Consider the following 20,664-nt stretch of genomic DNA (forward strand, 5'->3'; position numbering starts at 1 on the left):
GTAAATGTATTGTATACCTAAAACATACCAATAAATAATAATAATAAAAAAAAAACCCAGAAGGCCAGATTATTATGAGTATGCATCACAGAACTAAGCATATAGGTACATTTATTAAATGCTTTTCCTCTTATCAATAAGTGAGGGGTGGACAAGAATGCCAAAATACTCAAAAAGTGCATGCACATACAGTGTGTGCTTTTGAGATTAATATAATTGTTCTATTTGCTTTTTATGATATTCCATTATGCTAAATGTCTGCACTTGTTTAATCATTAGAGAATGAAGAATCCTATGTCACACAAACACACACGACATCCTAGAGTAACCTAAGAGATCTGTTGATTTTTCTAATTTGAGAAATATCCTACAGATACCCTAAAATAAGGATTGGAAAAAAAAGAGCTGTTAAGATATAATCGGAATGTAGACTCTGTTACGGCTTATATCTAGATGTCCCTCCAAGCCTTATATGCTTGTAGTTGGGGATTTTGGGAGTGACTAGATACTGCATTAGTCCACTGATGCATACTTCTGGGTGCAGGTGATGGACTTACTGAAGAGGGAAGACCCACCTTGAGTGTGGGTGGCATCAGCCAATAGGCTTGTAGCCTGAATGGAATACAAAGAGAAGGAAGGAAGGCTTGCTGCGTCCTGCCTGCCATGTCATAGACTGTTTCTCCTTAGTGATGCCCCTCTGCCACACTGCCTTGCCTTGGAGGCAGGTGACTATGGACTGAAACCTCTACAAACTGTGAGCCTAAATAAACATGTCCTCCTTTAACTTATGGGTGTTGGGTGGTTTGTTCTAGCAATGAGAAAATAACTGAGATAGACTCAATGCTGTAACACAGGACTAAAGAAGGACAAAAATAAAAACATAAAAATAAATTAAAAAGGACAAAAAGAAGGAAGATAGTAAAGCAGGGGATTTTGGTATACAAGTGAATCAGCTATTTAAAAAAAAGAAAATAAAGGATGTGAATCTGACATAAAAATGCAATGAAACAGAATACCCCAGATGAGAAAATAATTGGTAAAAAGATATTTTGGGGGGGGCAAGATAGTTGGAGGCATATAAATAAACCACAGTAATTTATTTTTAAGAAGGGGAGAAAAATGCATTAGTGGCACACATGGAGAAACAGTGCTTTCTGTATTTAAGCTAATACACCTGAAGAATACTGAATTTTGAAACATACCCCTACTCAAATATCCTTGTCTTTCAATGAATTAAAGAACAGACGATTCTTTCATTGAATTAAAGAACAGAAGATTCTGCCATCAATAAAGCACAAGTACAGTAGTATTAAAAATACTTCAGTTTGGGGCCGGGGATTCAGCTCAGTGGTTCCGCCACCTGCCTCACAAGCACAATGTCCCGAATTCGATCCCCGGTAACCCCACCACCACCACCAAAAAAACCTTTAGTTTTTATCAGAATTTTTAAAAAATTAGTTTGTAAAAATTCAAACCCTAACTTGGACAAATTTCCAAATCCACCACTACTCAGGGTTGGCACTATTTTTTTTTTTTTTGGTATCGGGGATCGAACTCAGGACCTTGAGCTTTTGAGGCAGGTGCTGGAGCCACTGAGCTAAATCCCCGGCCCGACTTGGCAGTATTAAAACTTTTTGCAGAGTCTACATATTTGTAAAAATTTTAATTATGGTAAAATAAACATAATGTAAAGTTTTCTAATTTTTAATGTGTGTGTGTATATATATATTTCATTTACTAATCCAAGAATACTTTTAAGTTCCTCAATTTTTTTTATAATGTGAAAATTTCAAAATGAAAACTCAAAGGATTAGGAAGTTTAGATTCCTGATTTCCACTCTACTCTGGAAGTAATGCTACCTATTCGTAAATGATGGTTCAATAATTTTTATTACTTACCTGTGGAGATCTCTTATAGACAGGGTCCCCTGTAAACTGCCTGTGACAATGTTTTCTCCAATTATATACATATCTGATATCTGTTCCTTCAAGACTTGAGACCCCAGATACTTGCCATTTACTGAAAACAGATGTAATACATTCTTATCCTGCAAAAAATCGATGAGGAAAACTTAATGATCTCAACTAGAAGCTCAGCTTTTTTCTTCAGTTCTATTATTTTAAAAAATATTTTTAATATAATTTTTTTACAGTATTTTAAACACTATTTACACTGAATACGTATGGCAGCTTAACCTATCCAAACATGAAATTTAAGAAGCCAAAACTGCAAGCACAAGGACCCAAGTTTGATCCCCGGTACCAAAAAAAAAACAAAAACCAAAAAAACAAGAAGTCAAAACTGTTCTACCTTTTTTAAGAAGAAAAGTTGTGCTTCAGACTACTGTCATGATGGTTAATAAAGCAAGAAAAGCACCATTCAAATCACATAACAATCTCTTTGTTCAACTGGATTATAGGCTGGGGTTTGTCCCAAATTAGACTTCACACAGGTATGGCTGTGATGAGGTGAATCCTCAGAAGACACAATTCTCAAGACACATATTTCTCAAAGGTATCATTAGAAAAATTCAATATTTCTTTCTTCTTTTTTTTTTTCTTTCTGGTACTGGGGACTGAACTCAGGTCCTTGTGCTTGTGAGGCAGGCACTGGAACCACTGAGCTAAATCCCTGGCCCAGAATTCAGTATTTCTAACACAACGAAATATCAGGAAAGCCTAGGACTAGCTCTTATCTATCATTACCTTGTTACGTCAGTCACCAAAGACAAGAATTGGGCCGGGGATTTACTTCAGTGGTTCTGCTGCTTGCCTTGCAAACCCAAGGACCCGAGTTCAATCCCCGGTACCAAAAAAAAAAAAAAAAATGGAGAATTGGGGCTGGGGATTTAGCTCAAGTGGTTCTGCCGCCTACCTCGCAAGAGCAAGGACCCGAGTTCGATTCCCGGTACCAAAAAAAAAAAAAAAAAAGAGTTACACCAAAGACAGAATTATTTCAAATTATCAGACATTTTTCAGAAAAAGATTTTTTGTTTTGTTTTTTTGAGACAGGGTCTTGCTATATATAGTTTAAGCTGGCCTTGAACTCACTATGTAGCTGAGGCTGGCCTCCAACTTGCAGCAATCCTCCTGCCTCAAGGAGAGTCCTCTTGTAAGTACAAATGCAACTAAAAAATCTGGAATGTAATTTAAATTTACTCATTTCTACAAAGTGTACACATTAACAAGTGTTGGTTATTCCTAAGGGGCCACTTTAGCCTCAAGGATGACAATTCAGTAAGATTTAGTTTGTTTAATTTGGTCCTTTTCACAACTTGACTGATGGTTCTTTCCTTGCTGTCTTTACATTAAGCCATGGGGCCAATTCTGTTTTCAGTAAATGTTTGACTGCTTTTTATTTAATAACAGTCTCAGCACTTTTATTACGCATGCAAGACTAACAAAAACTTTGGCAATGCATAAGTGTAACTCAGAGACAAGAGAGCTTTTACAATTAAGTCTTCTAATACTGCTTTCACAGCGTGGAAACTGTGCTACATCCACAAAAAAAGGGTCCCATCTATTCAAATATTTTAGTACTTCACCCCAGGAACAAACTCCTTTGCATTTGGATTCAGACTGCTCTTGACCACATGATCTTCCAGAGAAGAGCCATCATTGATAACAAAGTCATTAAATCGGTCTTGCATTTGGCCCATACTTTGTGGGAGATCTCAACTAGAATAAACCACTCATGTTCTTCCTCTTCCAGCATTTCTTAGAAATAGCATTCAATAAATTCTTCTTCCCACAACTCCTCTTCTATTTGTCTGCCGAATTCCTCTTCATTTTCCATCCACATGTACTCTGAAAATGGACTTCCATCTTTGTGAGAACAACTGTTCATCGATGATGCTTGGGTTAGTACTGCTGCAACTTGGATCTTTCATGGTTGGAATTAAATTTTCATTTTTAACCCAGTGCATGGCAGTGGGGACAGTAGCCGACAAATCCTATCAGATCTCCACAGGCAGCTCTGCTCCCCAGCTCGATGTGCGCTTTGCCCTCCGCCTCCCTTCTCCAGTCCAAACAAACAACTGAAGCTGTTTTTATATTGTCAGTTAAAGTTGTAACAGAATGATTAAAGTTTTGGAATAAAAATATAGTTATACTTAAAAGAAAAGTGTACAGACAATATAAGTGATTTCAAATTAGACTGCCAAATAAATAAATGTTAAATAGGATGTCACCCTCTCCTGAAGGAAAAGTAAAATCTCCAGTCCTGAAAATATCCTGCATTATTAAAGCAAAAGAAAAAGATTCTTTTCTGTTTTAAAAGCTATCAACGAAAGGAAATAAACATATAAAATTCAGTTTATTTATACTCTGCCTTGTGAAAAAAGAATTTAAATTGGCTATCATTTCCATTAATCTTATGATGTTCCACATAATCAGAAACTATTTTTTAAATCATGTATCACATAGAGTAATAGAAATTCCTATAATAAAAATACAAATGTAAAAAAACAAATGTAAGGCCAAGACTGTGATAGAAGTCTATGTAATGGTAAGGAATGAACAACTGAATGATAAAAAGAAAAATTGCCTCTTTAAAACAGTGTTCTTCAGGCTGGGGATTTATCTCAGTGGTTCTGCCACCTGCCTTGCAAACAGAAGGACCTCAGTTCAATCCGCCGGGACCAAAAAAAAAAAAAAAAAAGTGTTCTTTTTTTTTTGCAGTACCAGGGATTGAACTCGGGACCTTGCTCTTGCAAGGCACTCACAGTGCTACTGAGCGAAATATCCCGGCCAAACACAGTGTTCTTTTTGTGCTCAAACGGCCTTGTATGTGGAAGGGGAAAAGACATGCTACTGGCACACTGTCCCTACTGCACGAAAATGTCAGGTACCTTGAGGGTGGTCTTTTCTTCAGTGCTGGAATAGATGACAATATGTCCTTCCCAAGATATAGCCAAATTGGGAATGGTCAGGAGCAGAGAACTCTCACAAGGTGGTCGTAAAGTCCTCATGTACTGACCTTTCTTAATGGTATATATAATCACAGTGCCATCCTACACATAGGAAATATTAGAAAATGAAAAATAAATAAAATAGCCCATGGATAGTAACAGCAAAAGAGAAGTAAAGTTGGCTGGATAAAGAAATTCAGGAAAAGAACTGAGAAAGTGATTATTTCACCAATGACACACATGTAGCTTAGAAAAAATGCCCATCTTCAAATTTCAGGTAGTATTTTATGTCATAAAATGCCCTCTTAACTAGCAAAATCAATCAAATCCCAAAAGAGAACTGTGTCTTTTGCATTTTTTCTACATTATTGCACTTTTACAATGTCCTATATAATTATGTTAAAAACTTTCCTTTACCAATTCCCCTAGAAAATCTTTTGAGATATAAACATTGCTACTGAATTTGTGGAACAAGTCTTCTTTAAAGGTGAACTCTTACCCTTGATCCTGATACTGCCATGTCTAGTTCAGTGCTGATGGCAACACTTAATACCTCATCAGTGTGTCCATAAAGAATCTGAAAAGGTTTAGATGCTAAGCCCACAGGAGCGCCTCCCTAATAGTAAAACAGAAAGGCAAAGATGAAGCGTTTTCTTGCTACCTATTTTTTATAACAAAGTTTATAATGCATTTAAACTTTCTAACAAAAAACTAATACTGCAAATAGTCTACTCAAAGTAGTACACATTCTTGTGTTTCCCCCTGGATTACTGAATGATTCTCAAGCTTCTGAAGCTCAAAAAACAATATAAAGTCCCAATGTTGACAGTCTTAGATTTTTTCAGGTATGTTATTTGCTCTTTTAAAATGCAGCTTCATTCTTCCCTAACGTCAAAGAAATTTTTCATTCTATATCTCTGAATACTTTCCCTTTGCCATTTATTTGAGTCTCTACTTCAGGGACTCAATTATCTTGGATTTTTTTTTTTGGTACTGGGGTTTGAACTCGGGACCTTGTGCTTGTGAGGCAGGCAGTGGAACCACTGAGCTGAATCCCTGGCCCCAGGACTCAATTATCTTCATGATGATTTGTCTTTAATTTTTATAGCTATTATGCATTCTTTAATTACTTTAATCTTTGTATCTTTTTCATGTGTATTTATTTTTAATAGGTTTTTTTTTTGGTATCAGGGATCGAACTCTGGTCTTCGCACTTGTGAGGCAAGTGGCAGAACCACTAAGCCAAATCCCTGGCCCCATGTGTATTTATTTTTGATACCTTAAATCTTTCTTCCATACTATTAATTTGGTTTGTAGCCTCTTCAAATCTTTCTTACTGTTTCTGTATTGGGTTTATTTAAATTTGTAACCAGTTTGTACTGGTTTTACCCTCAGTTTGATTCTTCTGTAACCTCTGTTTTCATTTCATCTTTGAGTGCCTATTTTGTTAAACCACTATTATGTTCTTCTAGTGACACAATTTTTTTAAATCTTTTATTGGTACATTTTAGGTATACAGTACGTTTACATTTATCATTGGGTGCTTGTACCTGTACATGATGTATCTTAGTTCTTATTTTTTCCCCATTACCTGTGCGTCCTTCACCCCCTCCACCCTTCCCTATTTACATAGATTTTGTTTCCATTTTTTTTCTTTTCTCATATGACACAATTTTATTATAAGGAATTTGTCTTCTCTTTGAGTTGTTTTCTTCTAGAAGAAAATTCCTTCATGTCTTTAGCATGCTTTGTTTGTACATTATACCTTATGGAATGTTTGAATAGTTGACATGTTACTTGTTTTATTCATAATTATCCTACATGACTCTGCCCACACATTCTCTCTGTTCTACACAGTGTACATAAATTCCCCTTGGCACTCTACTGACTGAAACATATTTGTCTTTTCAAGTGTCAGTCTTAGTGCTTAGTGTTTTATCTAATTTCTACATACCAAGTAATTCCTGTATATTTAAGCAATGCAAGTTACACAAAAAGATGGACTTCCTCCAAGTTCATTTTACAAAGGCTATATATCTCAATACTAAACATGATAAAAACAATAAAACCCGATATATTTCAGTTAAGAGTAGCGAAAAATTAAAGCAAATAATACATAATAATAAAATACAATAGCAATACACCATGATTTATGTGGACTTATTATAGGAATTGAAGGATGGTGAAACTTCTCAGTAGATTACATCATGAAAAAAATAAAAGAAAAAACTATAAAAGAGAAACTTAGCTGCAGAGGACATTACTGTGAATACTAAACAAATCAGAAAACAAACTGCAGATTAGATAATAGCACTGCATAAATGCTAAGCATTTTGATTTTGGCAACTGCACTGCGATTATGTATAAGAATGCCTTTGACCTAAGAATAAGCAACTGGCCAAAACCTTGTCTATAAAGTAAAATAAAACTCGCTATGTGGTCCAGGTCAGATTTGAACTTGCTATGTAGCTCAGGTTGGCCTCAAACTCAGGAACCTCCTGCCTCAGTCTCCTGAGAGCTGGGATTATAGGTGTAGGACACCATCCTCGATTGCACAGCTTTAGAAAAAAAAAAACAGCAGCAATAATTAATCGGAACTGAAAATGATTTTAAAACCAATCAAAATGAAAAAAATCACAATTAGGGGCCGGAGATTTAGCTCAGTGTTTCTGGAGCCTGCCTCGCAAGCTCAAGGTCCCGAGTTCAATCCCCAGTACCAAAAAGAAAAAAAAAAGAAAAATCACAATTAGAACGATATAGAATCTAAATGGAAAAAGGTTACTAAATAAATATTACTAAAAGACCTGAAATAAAAATGAAAATACAGCCAGGCATGGTGACACAGGCCTGTAATCCTAGCACTTGGGAGGCAGAGGCAGGAGGATCATTGTGAGTTTAAGGCCAGCCTGGGCTACATAGTGAGTTTAAGGCCAGTCTGAAGTATATAGTAAGACTCTCTCAAAAAACCAAAAAAATAAAAAAAGAAAATACATTTTCTATTTCTTGATAGGAATAATTTTAAAAGTATCAATCTATATCAAATTAATACACAAATTAAATACAATTTCAAGTAAGACTAACATGGAGATGCTCTAGGAGGATATGGTTAAAATATTTTGAAAGTTCATGTGGAAGAATAAATATAGAACAGCAAAGAATAGTTTGTTTTTTATGCCCTCTGGGTGCGTGCGTGTGTGTGTGTGTGTGTGTGTGTGTGTGTGTGTTGGGGGGGTGGTTTGATGCTGGGGATTGAACACAAGGCCTTGAACAAGTGCTGTTCTACTTAGCTATATTCTCAGCCTAATGTGAATTTTTATAAGAAAAAATCAAAATGGGGGGAGATCTGCCTTATTAAACATTAAACTACTAAAATTAAAACATTTTTGTATTCACATAAAAATACTGTAAGTTTGAGAAGTCTAGAAGACCTAATTCAGTAGGTAGAGTGAGATTACTTTCCACTAACAAGTAAATTTTATGAAATATATTATTAAAAGACTATCATAAATAGTGCAACATAAAAAATAAAAAATTTTAAGAAAGTTTTAGATAATTTTGTTTATAAATTTGAGATGGGAAAAGGTGCATTGAGCAAGATAGAAAACCTAGAAGCCATTAAAAAAAGGACGTTTTTGGGGAGGAGGTTGTTGTATTTTTTAAGACAGGGTCTTATTTTGTAGTGCAGGCTGACCTTGAATTCACTATGTATCCCAGGCTAGCCTAAAACTAGCAGTGATCCTTCTGCCTCAGCCTTCCAAGTGCTGCTATTATAGGTATGCACCACCATGCACACCAAAAAAGGACACTCCTTGAACCAGTATGAAAACTTAATAAAGATGAAAATTATGTATCTGTAATTTCTAGTAGTCCTACCAAAAAGTAGAAATTATTATTGTGCTATCAAGAAAATAAAAAGTAATTACTATTTTTCTACGTGAGATTAAAACACTGAATGGTTAACAAGGAGAAATTTTCCAAATAGGATGAAAGGTAAAGAATTAGAAAATAAACCTAGAAAAAATGTGATCAGAACAGAACAAAATGTGCTTATACAAAGGAACTCAAAGTAGTTATTTACTGCCACAGAAAAGTTCATGACTCTATTAGAACACCTCAATAGTTTTCTCAAAGCAAATCTTATTTGAACCAAGAACATTTTTTTTTAGCAAAACATTTATTGGTACATTTTAGACATACATAATGATAACATTAACATTTATCATAGGAAATCTGTACCAGCACATGATATATGAACCAAGAACATTTTAATGTGTGACTACCTGTTGTGTAATTTGCCATATCATACATGTAGTATCTCTGGAACCAGAAATCAAATGTAATCCACAGTAATCCATAGCTAAGCAAGTCACAATATCTGTAAGAAAAGGGAATTAAATAAAATGAAATGGCTTAGTTTTGTTGGAAGACAACTACAAGGGAAATTTTAGTTAATGTTCAAACTGTTACTGAATCAGTTATTCTAGCAGGAAAAAAGTTGGAACGGCATTGGAAAAGCACTGGGAAAGTGATACAGGAAAGCAGCAGTGTGAAAATCATCTCAGAGAGCATTCTCTGAGACTGTTCTCCCTCTCAGCATCAGGTATAGCTGTAGGGGATGGGGAGCATCTATGAGAATCTTGGGAGGAGGTCAGATAGCTTGAAATAAATCTCCAATTAATTCTGATATGTTTCTCTGGCTCTCTCATCCCATTCATATCTCTTCCCATTGGGAATTACAGTTGTATAAAATTTGTGTCCCTGGGCCAGGGATTTAGCTCAGTGGCACTGCACCTACCTCACAAGTGGAAGGTCCTGAGTTTGATCCCCAGGACTGCAAAAAAAAAAAAAAAAAAAAAAAAATTCTGTCCCTAAGGAACATAGTACGTATTATTATGCCATTTTTTTTCTTTTTTAAGTACAGGGGATTGAACTCAGGACTGTGGGCTTGCGAGGCAGGTGTGGTGCCATTAAGCTAAATCCCCAGCCCTCTTACACCATAATTTTACAATGTAAAAAAATACTTTTCCTAAACTGTAAGAAGCCAAGCTGAGTGATATCTTAGGATTCACTGGTATAGAATTAGCAGCAGTTCATTTCTCTTCTCTGGTAGATTTACTGGAAAAAAAATTTACCCAGTATTGTATTCTTATATTGAATACTGAGGCATTAAGACATACCAGGTTAAAATACATTCATTTTAATCTCTTACTGCTTTACTGTGAATACAGTAGTAGAGCAGTTGATGCTTTATTTAATGATAAATTTTATTAGTCTTAAAATTTTTATTTTTATCAACTAATTTGTATTCAGCCAACTTCTGAAAACTTAGTCTAACATTTTATAGACACTGTAAATGTGTATTTAATTTATATACTACTTTAGTATATCTCCAATATGTTAGACACTTTCTTACAGAAAGCAGTCAATATTTATAATAAACTATCCAGAAGTTTATTTAGCTTAAAGGTAAATTAAAATACTCTATGTAGCATGTATTACTTTTGTAGTTAGAAAAAATAGGAATCTTGGGGGGTTCTTTTGAGGGGCGTTAATGCTTACCCATATGTCTGATGTTATGTGAGATAATTTTGCCTTTTGTAAGTGACATTACTTGAATGCTATTATCCCAGTGTCCAGCACTGAAGAGTAACTTGGCATCATGTGATACCACAAATAGCTTAGAAGTGAGTTCCAGTCCTGGAGCAAAAGGACCATTCACACTACGCTGAGTTCTGTAAATACAATTAAATATTAGACTTCCCCCTAAAAGAACACTTAGCTAGGAACAACTATTTTTAAAAAACTTAAAACAGAAATAAAAAATAAACCCCCAAAGTTCTACTTGAAATGTCTATTAACAATTGATGAACCTTCCGATAATACATTAATATTACTTTCTTCATATTTTTCATAAAACAAAGCAAATAGTCTCAAGGGTTAAGGTTAAAGAAGTTGATATTAGTGAAGGTGTGAAAAATGTTTAAATCTTGGCTTTCAAAGCCAATTTAATAAAATTGGCAAATCTGTAAATGGCACTTTAGAAATAAGTATAAAGACAAGATATGATGTTCCAGGACCAGGAAAATCAGAAATATAAAGTCAGACCAGGAATCTCCTATATAAGGTGATATACAGGAGATAAATCAGAAAAATGCACTAATTATGATGACGCTTTTCCATTCCAACCAAAACAAGCAGCTGGGTTTTATCTACTTCTAAGTGAAGTATCTGTAAACTTGACTAATTTAAATTCTGCAGAAAGATGTAAGAGTCAGTGGCACCCTGCCTGTCTGGCAAGCTCAAGGTTCTGAGTTCGATCATTGGCACAGGGAGGGGGGGACGACATAAGAGTATGTACAGAAAATGAGGGTTAATTTTGACATTTCAGTCCTAGAATTTTATTATTCAATAATAATTTTCTGAGAATATGCTTTATATAAAAGACAATAGTGAACTGGTCATGACTGTGCATGCCTACAATCCCAGCATTCTGAGACAGGAGGATCTCAAGTTTGAGTCCATCTTGGGCATTCTGACAACTGCCTCAAAATAAAAAATAAAAAAGGAGACTGGAGATGTACCTTAGTGTGAAGATCCTGGGGTCAATACCCAGTAATGAAAACCAACCAACTAACAAAGAAAGAAAGAAAAGACAATAGTACTAAATTCCTTTTTTGCTTGTTTGTTTGTTTTTTGAGTCAGGGTCTCGCTGTGTAGTTCAGGCTGATCTTGAATTCACTATGTAGCCCAGGCTGGCCTCAAATTTGCAGTAATACTCCTGCCTCAGACTCCCAAGTACTGGGATTACAGGCATGCATCACCATGCCCCTGCTAATAGTACTAAATTCTATGTGGGATAAAAAAGGAAAAACATATTACTAGTTGAGGAAGACAAGAAAGATACAATGATAATAATTATATCACTTTAAATAGTTTTCAAATATATGATACAATCTGATTCTCTAACAACATTGAATGTGATTTAACTTGGAAAAATACAAGCAAACATTCAGCTAAGAAAACTTAAGAGTAAGGAAGATAGTACCTTATATTAGAATGTAGTTTTGGAAGTGAAAACAAAATAAATACTAAATTCTTATTATCTGAAACAAATAGTAAATAATGAAATACAATTAAATCTACCATTCCTAGTACCTTTTGCATCCATAGCAGATTAGAAATTAAGTTTTGTCTTTAAACTAATATCAAATCAGGACATAAAAAGAGGGGAGGGAAGAGAGGAAAGAGGAAGAGAAAATTTGGGTCTCAAAACATTACTTTCATTTAAATCATCCTAGTTATTTTTTCCTGGCAATAAGGTATATGCTGTAACTATTCTGCTTCATATGTTCATTGACTTATTGTGTTGCTTTTTTGGGGAGGGAGGGCAGTACCAGGGATCAAACTCAGGACCTTGTGGTTGCGAGGCAGGTGGCAGAATAACTGAGCTAAATCCCCGGCCCTGTGTTGCTTTTTTTTTTTAAATAAAATTTTATTCCATTCCCTCCCTTGAGCCCCCTCTCCTTCTTATGTACAAAAGCTTTGTTTCCATTTTTTCCCTCTATTTTCACTTTTTTCCTTCTCCCTTCCTTTCATTTACTCACTTTGGATTTGTCACAGTTTGATCCTTGATGAAGGTAAAGTAATTAGAAATATTTCTGTCATAAGGCAGCCATCCATGGGTTCCAATAACATAGTTCATGCTTACTGTAACCTGATAAAGAATATATGACAATTCGATTGAAATACTGAAGAAACAGTAGCAAAATCAACCAGCTGCTCATAGGATGTCAGGATTTATCATTTAAGGGATGCTGTGGGACACATAAAATGCAGTCTTAATTCAAATGAAAAGGCTCTTATAGGAAGAAAACTTTTCAAATACTGTACATTTTTCTTCAGCAAAATTACTTTTCTGTATGATTTCTCAAGGTTTATGAGCATATATTAGTTGAGAGTCAAAAAATTCAAGATCAAGTCTCTTTTCTTTTTCTTTTTGGTACCTGGGATCGAACTCAGGACCTTGTGCTTGCCAGGCAGGTGCGGCACCACTGAGTTAAATCCCTGGCCCTCTCTCTTTTCTTTTTCAACAGGGTCTTGCTGTGCTGGTCAGGCTGGAATCAAGTGATTCTTCTGCCTCACCCTTCTAAGAAACCAGGACAACAGGCACCCACCACTGTGCCTGGCCTCAAAGACACTTAAGACCATAAAAATCTGACATTTAATACGTATCATTTAGAACATAAATTAAATACAGAATTTATGATGAACTGTTAAGGTCTCACTAAAATAAGAGGCACAGTGAATATTTTCTTTTGAAAATGAAAAGCTTTTTACTCTCTTGATTATAAATGTAACAGCTACCATCCCTTATCCCATCCCTATTCACATAACTCTAAAAACAAGTGTTAAAACTGAAAATACTGGGAATTCCACTAATGAAAAACTACTATTTTTGTGTATTTTTCTAAGCAAATACGATATACATAATTATACAAATAGGTCTAATTCTGGAACTATACTGTTCACAGTGCTATATAATGCATTTATGTCATTTCTATATAACAAAATTAGATGAAGACCAACTTGAGTCTGGTCCACATGCTAAGGTCCCAGATACCTCACTTACTAGCTCTGTGACTCTGGCCAGGTTACTGCTGCTCTTAGTTTTAATTTCTTATCTGTAGGAAGGAAATGATAATGGTCCCTATATCATAGGATTTCTAGGTGTATTAAATAAAAAACATTGTATAAAACACTCACTATAGTGCTCTAGATGTATACCTTAATAAATTCTGCATTATTTCTCATTTTATAGCTTTACAGCAATTTTTTTTTTTGGTACCAGGGATCAAACTCAGGACCTTGCGCTTGCAAGACAGGCGCCAGAACCACTGAGCTAAATCTCCGGCCCTACAGTAATTTTAATTTAAGATGTTATACCCTATTTTTCTTATATAATATTTCCTATAATATTTTATATTCATTCTTCCAGATAAACTTTAGAAGCAATTATGTAAAAACTATGTAAATAGGACAACATATATTTTTGTACTTTATCAAAGTCTAAAAATTTTCTATATTATTTTCAAAAATAGTTTGTTTCGGTAGTACTGGCGAACTGGGGATTGAACCCAGGGCCTCTGCACTGAGTTACACCTCCTGTCTTTATTTTATTTTGAGACAGGGTCTCATTTAAGTTGCCCATGATGGGCTCAAACTTGTGGTCCTCCTGCCTCAGCCTCCAAGAGTGCTAGGATTACAGGTGTGTGTCACCATGCCCAGCTAAAAATAATGTTTAGAAAATCTTATTTTCTCACTTTTTGTTGAGCTATAATGGATACAGACATGATGACAGTGTGAAAAAGATGTGAATCAACTTACCAGTAACTCAGGACTGCCTTGAGACATAAAAGAACGAGACTGATTTGGGGGGACAATGGCCTTTAATAGTGGAATACCATCACTAATTCCCTAAAAAATAAAAGATGTTTAGTGGCTCTGCTCACTGTTTATTAAGCACAAATATGAAAACTTTTATTTCTTTCGGCAAGGATGAAATCTATAACATAGCATTTTAATATATTGATGATTATAATTACTTAATTTAAAATGTAGGAAAGGAAATATACACTATGTATGGCACCTAAAGCCCATCACCTATTTCACTACTCTGCTAATAAACAGAGATGTGTATTTCAAGGAGCAGCAATCACTTAAAACAGCTAAAGATTTATGATCTTTCCTTTTATCTTGCTAAGATGACATGAACATAAAGTAGAAAACACAGATCATATATAAGAATACATTTTTGGGCCGGGGATTTAGCTCAGTGGTTCTGCCACCTGCCTGGCAAGCATAAGGATCTGAGTTTGATCCCCAGTACCAAAAAAAAAAAAAGAATACATTTTTCACTGGGTGTGGTGGCACAGCCTGTAATCCCATCACTTGGGAGGCTGAGGCAGGAAGATTTTTGCAAGGACAGCCTCCTGAGTCCTGGGATTACAGGCGTGTGCCACCATGCTTGGCTAGCTGAGGAATGTTCTGAAACCCATAATATTACTATCAGAAAATAAATTAGCTCTCAGAAAACATCTATTGTCTTATTACAGTGTGATAAAGAACAATCATTTGAACTCAATTCCTGGATGCGGCAATTCGTAAGAGATACCTAACATTAGGTAAATAACACAAATGGGTATGTATCATGTACCAAGTATTAGTATAAGAACTTTATAGGAACTAAATAATGAATTACAAAATTCAATACAACTCACGAAATTATAAAGTTACTGTTTTTCTCTTTGCACTATGAGTCAATCAAGAATTACTTGCATCTGAATAAGACTAAATGAGAATGCTATCTGAAAACACACTTATTAAGCCCTTGCTTTCTACACTCCCCCCACTTTCCTCACCATTTATTTTTGGTACTGGGGATCAAACTCGGGTCCTTGCGCTTGCACAGCAGGCATCGAAACCACTGAGCTAAATCCCTGGCCCATTCCTCACCATTTTAACACCTACAAGTGATGGTCTTCAGAGGGCCTGTACTTCATATGAATATATAAACACCTCTCCTGGTGATGATAAAAGCTGCTATAGGGCCAGGGATTTAGCTCAGTGGCACCGCGCCTGCCTCAAAAGCACAAAGTCCTGAGTTTGTTCCCCCGGTACCAAAAAAAAAAAGCTACTGTAGTTAAGTCACTGGCACCTAAGGATAGCTACTGTGCCCTTTATCCTGCTCCAGATACTGCTCCTGGGGAAAGCTACCATGTGGCATGGTGAATACGGAAGAGACAACTATGTCACAGCCCCTGCACATGGAACTCACTATGTATTATCATATAAAAAAATGATTAGACAGGATAAAATGACTATCTTCATTATATAATTAGTTTTGCATGTTCATCAGATTAGGAGTCAAACAGGGTTTTATGGGTTGCTTTATGTGTAGTGAAGACTTAACTGAAGACTGTGACACTTAGCAAGCCTTGATTGCAAGGTTTGGTGTTGGCTCACATCTGGGATTTGGATGGTTAACAGTTCTATACACTGATATAAAACTTCCCCTCATCAACGATAAGGGTGGCTCACTATGCCAATATTGAGTGTACAAACAATACACTCTGTGATGAACACCTCCTCTTTTTCTGGAGTCTGAAATTTTGGTATGTGCCAGGCAGAAGGGTACATATGTGATTGGCCTCCAATAACACCTTTGACCACTGAGTCTCTAAAGAGCTTCTTTGCCAGAAGAAAAAGTGTATTCACATTTTATTACTTAAAGAATTAAGCATGGTTTATAAGAGGATGGGAGAAGACTTTTGGGTGCTTGTGCCTGGATTTCTCCTGGCCCACTCCCCACATGCCTTTCACTTTTGCTCATGTCATTTTACATCTTTCCATTGTAATAAATCTTAGCCACGAGTACAAGTATATAGACTCCTATGAGTTTCTGGTGAAAATTACTGAGGGTAGGAGTGCTCTTGGGGATCCCCAACATATCCTGGAAATTATTCATTGTTTCTGAGAATTATTTGTATGTTCTGAATTCTAAGCAACTGAATTAAATACTTTTGGAAAATAACCAACATTGCAGTTTGTACTGTTAAACACTAACTCCTTCCACCAACACAAATCTAGGAAAAGAGCGAAAGATTAATTTTGAAGTGCTCTCACTAACATATCCACATTAAAATATAGTGGAGCTTCCTACAACATTTTTCATTCTAATAAACTTACTACAACATTTTTCATTCTAATAAAACATTATAAAACTATAATTATTATAAATCTCATAAAAGTTTTTTGCACTGAAGTTGTCAAAAACCTCTACAACATTTTCCTTCTGTAGGTAGTAAACTAAGAATGATTTTTATATTTTAAGTGGTTATATTCAGAGATGGCGAACCTTTTAGAGCTTTCAATGCTATAAACAGCCTGCTGGGCACATGTGCCATAGGTTCACCACCAGGGTTATATACGTCCCTTGATTTTGCCTCATGGCCTACAAAGCCCAGAATATTCACTATAGTCTGATCCTTTAAGGAGTTTGCCAACCTCTGTGGTATTGTGTGAGAGATTGTTTGCTTTATGTACATCTCCAAACTATTCTATCAACTTTGTAACTTTTCTATCTTCATTTTCTTTTTGCCAAAATGTTAACATATTATCTGCCTTAGTCAAATTCATAGGTATAAATGCATTTCATAATCACATTCTGAATTATTCAAAGTATTTTAAATAAACACTTGAATCTTTAAACTTGAAGGCACTTTTTTTTTTGGTTTTTTGAGACAAAGTCTCACTATGCAGTTTAGGCTGGGCTTGAACTCACTATGTAGCCCAGGTTGGCCTCAAACTCATGGCAATCCTGCATCAACCTTCCAAGTGCTGGGATTACAGGTGTGAGCCACCATTCCCGGATGAAAGTGCTCTTATTACAGCATTAACTACTGTTTTACTTGACTATTCCTGCTGAAACTATCAATTAACACCTTGACTTATTGGGCCATATATGTTTTTTCCTTTTTTCTTTTTACTGCAGTACTGGGAATCGAACCTAGGGCCTCAGACATATAGCCTTCCAAGTGATTTACCAGTGAGTTACATCCCCAGCACTTGGTCCATATTTTATAGATAGGCAGACATCACAATTAAGTGCTATTAAACCATCAGTTCTCTCTATATATCATTTTAACTGTTGCAGAAAGTATTTTAGATCAAACTATTTAGTCTTCTTTGTCAGGAAAATGTGAAGTAGAAGAAAGCAAGACAAGAGAAAGAGTTTTCACACTACTCAGCAACAATCAAAAACCTTCAATAAAAATGTTTTAAAAATTCAGGAACTTGCAAGCACAAGGTCCAGAGTTCAATCCCCTGGTAGAAAAAAAAATTCAGGAACAAGGCCAGGGATCTAGCTCAGTGGCACCGTGCCTGGCTCCCAAGCACAATGTCCTGAATTTGATCCCTGGTAGCAAAAAAAAAAAAAAATTCAGGAACCAATTATTGATATATACTACTTTAGATTAAGTAATAATATTTCCCTTCCATTAAAGAAGAATATGAACTTTAAGGTGTATGGATTTCATAGAGAAAATCTTTTGATATTATGAAACTGGGTATTACCTCTATAAAAAATGACTTGAGTTCAGGGAGGTGTTGAAACAGGTTTAGGGTTGAAATATCTGTTCTGGCCTGCTTCTGCACTGCTTCCTCTGCTTTTAATCTGGGAGGGTGTGGTTCCTTTGAAATAAAAGAAAGGAGAAATTCCATAATTATATTAAAACACCTCTTGCAAGGGCGTGGTGGCACATGTCTGTAATCCTAGCACTCAGGAGGCCGAGGCAGGAGGATCACTGTGGGTTGAGGCCAGGCTGGGCTATTAGTGAGCTCAAGGCCAGCCTGAACTACAAAGCAAGACCCTATCTCAAAAAACAAAACAAAACAAACAAAAACTACCTCTTGGCATGTCTCTTCCCACACTCTGGGCTCTGACTATAAGAGACTGTACCCACAACCCCAGGCCTCAGCTCAGCTTGTGCTCCCTCTCCCCACAGTTTCCACCCTCATTTCTACGAAACTCCAAGTCTACAACTTGAGGTTCTTCTTACTGGTATCTCTTGTGAATTTCTTTTTCTTTTTTTTTTTTGGTACCGGGGATTGAACTTGGGTCCTTGTGCTTGCAAGGCAGGTGGCAGAACCACTGAGCTAAATCCCCGGCCCTCTCTTGCAAATTTCTAAGGGACAATTAATTATTCTTTTATTATTTTCTTTGGAAAATTAGTATTTTATTCAGTACTCATTTCTTTCTATATTGGATTACATATAGCTAGCTGTTCATGGTCTTTCTTCTTCACCTAGGCCATGGGTATCCTAAACCCAGATAAAAGTTTTACTCATTTTTGGATTTTTTTTTTTTTGTTACTGGGGATCAAACTTGGGACCTTGCGCTTGCCAGGCAGGCAGTGGCACCACTGAGCTAAATCCCTGGCCCACATTTTTGGATTTTTTAAACACCTGGAACAACATCATAAACATGGTAGATGGTTAATAAATGTTTGATGAAATTAAATGCATTTTTAAAAATTCATAATTTGAGTGAATCTTTAATTTTTGATGTAAGAACAAAATGTAAATATATAAATACACAATGTAAGTCACATATTGTTGCATACTTTTCAAAGTTACTATTCTCTTAACTTTGATGTCAGAGATACAGAATCACTCATATTAATAAGCAAATATGACAAATTAATATTCCAAAGGCAGTCAGAATGCAGAATAGCATCCTATCTAAATGTAAGATTCTTTCATCTCTACCATAAAATGTGAGATACAGGAAAAAGATGCGACACCTTCAAGTACTTATATATTTAACTCTTTTAAGAGTTTTTTTGTTTGTTTTTGCGGTACTGGGGATCGAACTCAGGACCTTGCACTTATGAGGCAGGCGTGGTGCCACTGAGCTAAATTCCCGGCAACTATTATTCATTTTAATTTAGTTTACTTTTTGAGAGACTGGGGATTGAACATGGGCTTAGAAAACATTAGGCAAGTGCTTTCTTGCTGAGCTAGATTCCCAGTCCTTTTTATTTTGAGATAGGATCTTGCTAAACTTCCAGGTTGCAATCCAAAAATGGGCATCTGAAAAGAACAGACACTTCTCAGATGAAGTACAATGGCAAATAAATATATGAAAAATGTTCAACATCACTAGTCATTCGAGAGATGCAAGTTTAAACAACTCTGAGATTCCATTTGACTCCAGAAAGAATGGCTGTTATCAAGAAGTCTACCAATAACAAATGCTTGCGGGGCTATAGGGAAAATGGAACCCTTCTCCACTGTTGGTAGGAGTGTAGACTGGTGCAATCAGTGTGGAGATTCTTCAAAAAACTAAAACAAGAGGTTTCATTTGACATAGCTATTTCCCTTCTTGGTATCTTCCTGAAAGAATTAAAAGCATCATATCACAGTGATATATGCACACTCATGTTTATAGTGGTACAGTTTGTAATAGCTAAATCTTGGAAATAGCCCAAATGCCTATCAACCAACAAATGGATAAAGATGTGGTTTTTTTAATACAATGGAGTACTGCTCTACTATAAAGAAAGATAAGCTTGAGACATTTCTAGCTAAATGGATGCACCTTGAGACCATACTCTTAAGTGAAATAAATCGGGTACACATGTTTAAATATCGCATTGTTTCTCTGGTGTGAAAATCAAAAGGGGAAATAAGGACCAAAATGTATAATAGATATTTGGAAATGGGAAGAAAATGTTCAAATAAGAAGGGGAACAAGGGAGGGGAGAGGGGAAAGGAAAAAAGAAATGAGAAAAAAAATAGAAGGAAAAAATGGAAACAAAGCTTTTATAAATAAGGGGAAGAGGGGTCAAAGGAGGGAAAGGGGATGAAGGGGGGAATGGGAAAAAAAGAAGCAAGCTACATCATATACAGGTACATAATGAATGTTGAATGATGAATGTTATCACTATGTATGATAATGTACCAATAAATGTTTTGCTTAAAAAAAAAAGCTAGCAGGTTGGCCTCGAATTTGAGATCCTTCTGCCTTAGCCTCCCCAGGAGCTGGAGTTATGTGCATGCAGCACCACGTCTGGAATATTTAATAGTTTGATTGTATATTTTACAGTTTGATTTTTAAGACTGGGCTTCAGCTCAGTATAGTAAGTACCCCTTTTGGGCTGATTTTAGCGACTAGAGAGTTCTAATATAAAGACAG

The 20,664-nt window shown here is 35.8% G+C and overlaps 1 protein-coding gene and 1 pseudogene across 3 annotated transcripts in view; both read right to left on the reverse strand.

Annotated features, from left to right (window-relative positions):
* Positions 1-20,664, reverse strand: part of Nbeal1 (neurobeachin like 1) — a 197,697-nt gene that overhangs the window by 17,278 nt on the left and 159,755 nt on the right. For all 3 annotated transcript variants that reach the window (XM_087205830.1, XM_087205829.1, XM_087205828.1), the window contains 8 exons: positions 18,042-18,158; positions 14,295-14,384; positions 12,515-12,624; positions 10,470-10,642; positions 9,191-9,285; positions 5,410-5,526; positions 4,851-5,012; positions 1,900-2,048 (listed from right to left, as the gene is read on the reverse strand). In XM_087205830.1, coding sequence (XP_087061956.1) covers positions 1,900-2,048; positions 4,851-5,012; positions 5,410-5,526; positions 9,191-9,285; positions 10,470-10,642; positions 12,515-12,624; positions 14,295-14,384; positions 18,042-18,158 — 1,013 coding nt within the window. The remainder of the gene's footprint in view (positions 1-1,899; positions 2,049-4,850; positions 5,013-5,409; positions 5,527-9,190; positions 9,286-10,469; positions 10,643-12,514; positions 12,625-14,294; positions 14,385-18,041; positions 18,159-20,664) is intronic.
* LOC110350509 (polyadenylate-binding protein-interacting protein 2 pseudogene) lies at positions 2,055-4,840 on the reverse strand (annotated as a pseudogene).

The sequence above is a fragment of the Heterocephalus glaber genome, unplaced genomic scaffold (genome assembly GCF_053883595.1).
Source record: "Heterocephalus glaber isolate CG9 unplaced genomic scaffold, H.glaber_assembly_v1.0 deba00000621, whole genome shotgun sequence".
NCBI classification, from domain to species: domain Eukaryota; kingdom Metazoa; phylum Chordata; class Mammalia; order Rodentia; family Bathyergidae; genus Heterocephalus; species Heterocephalus glaber.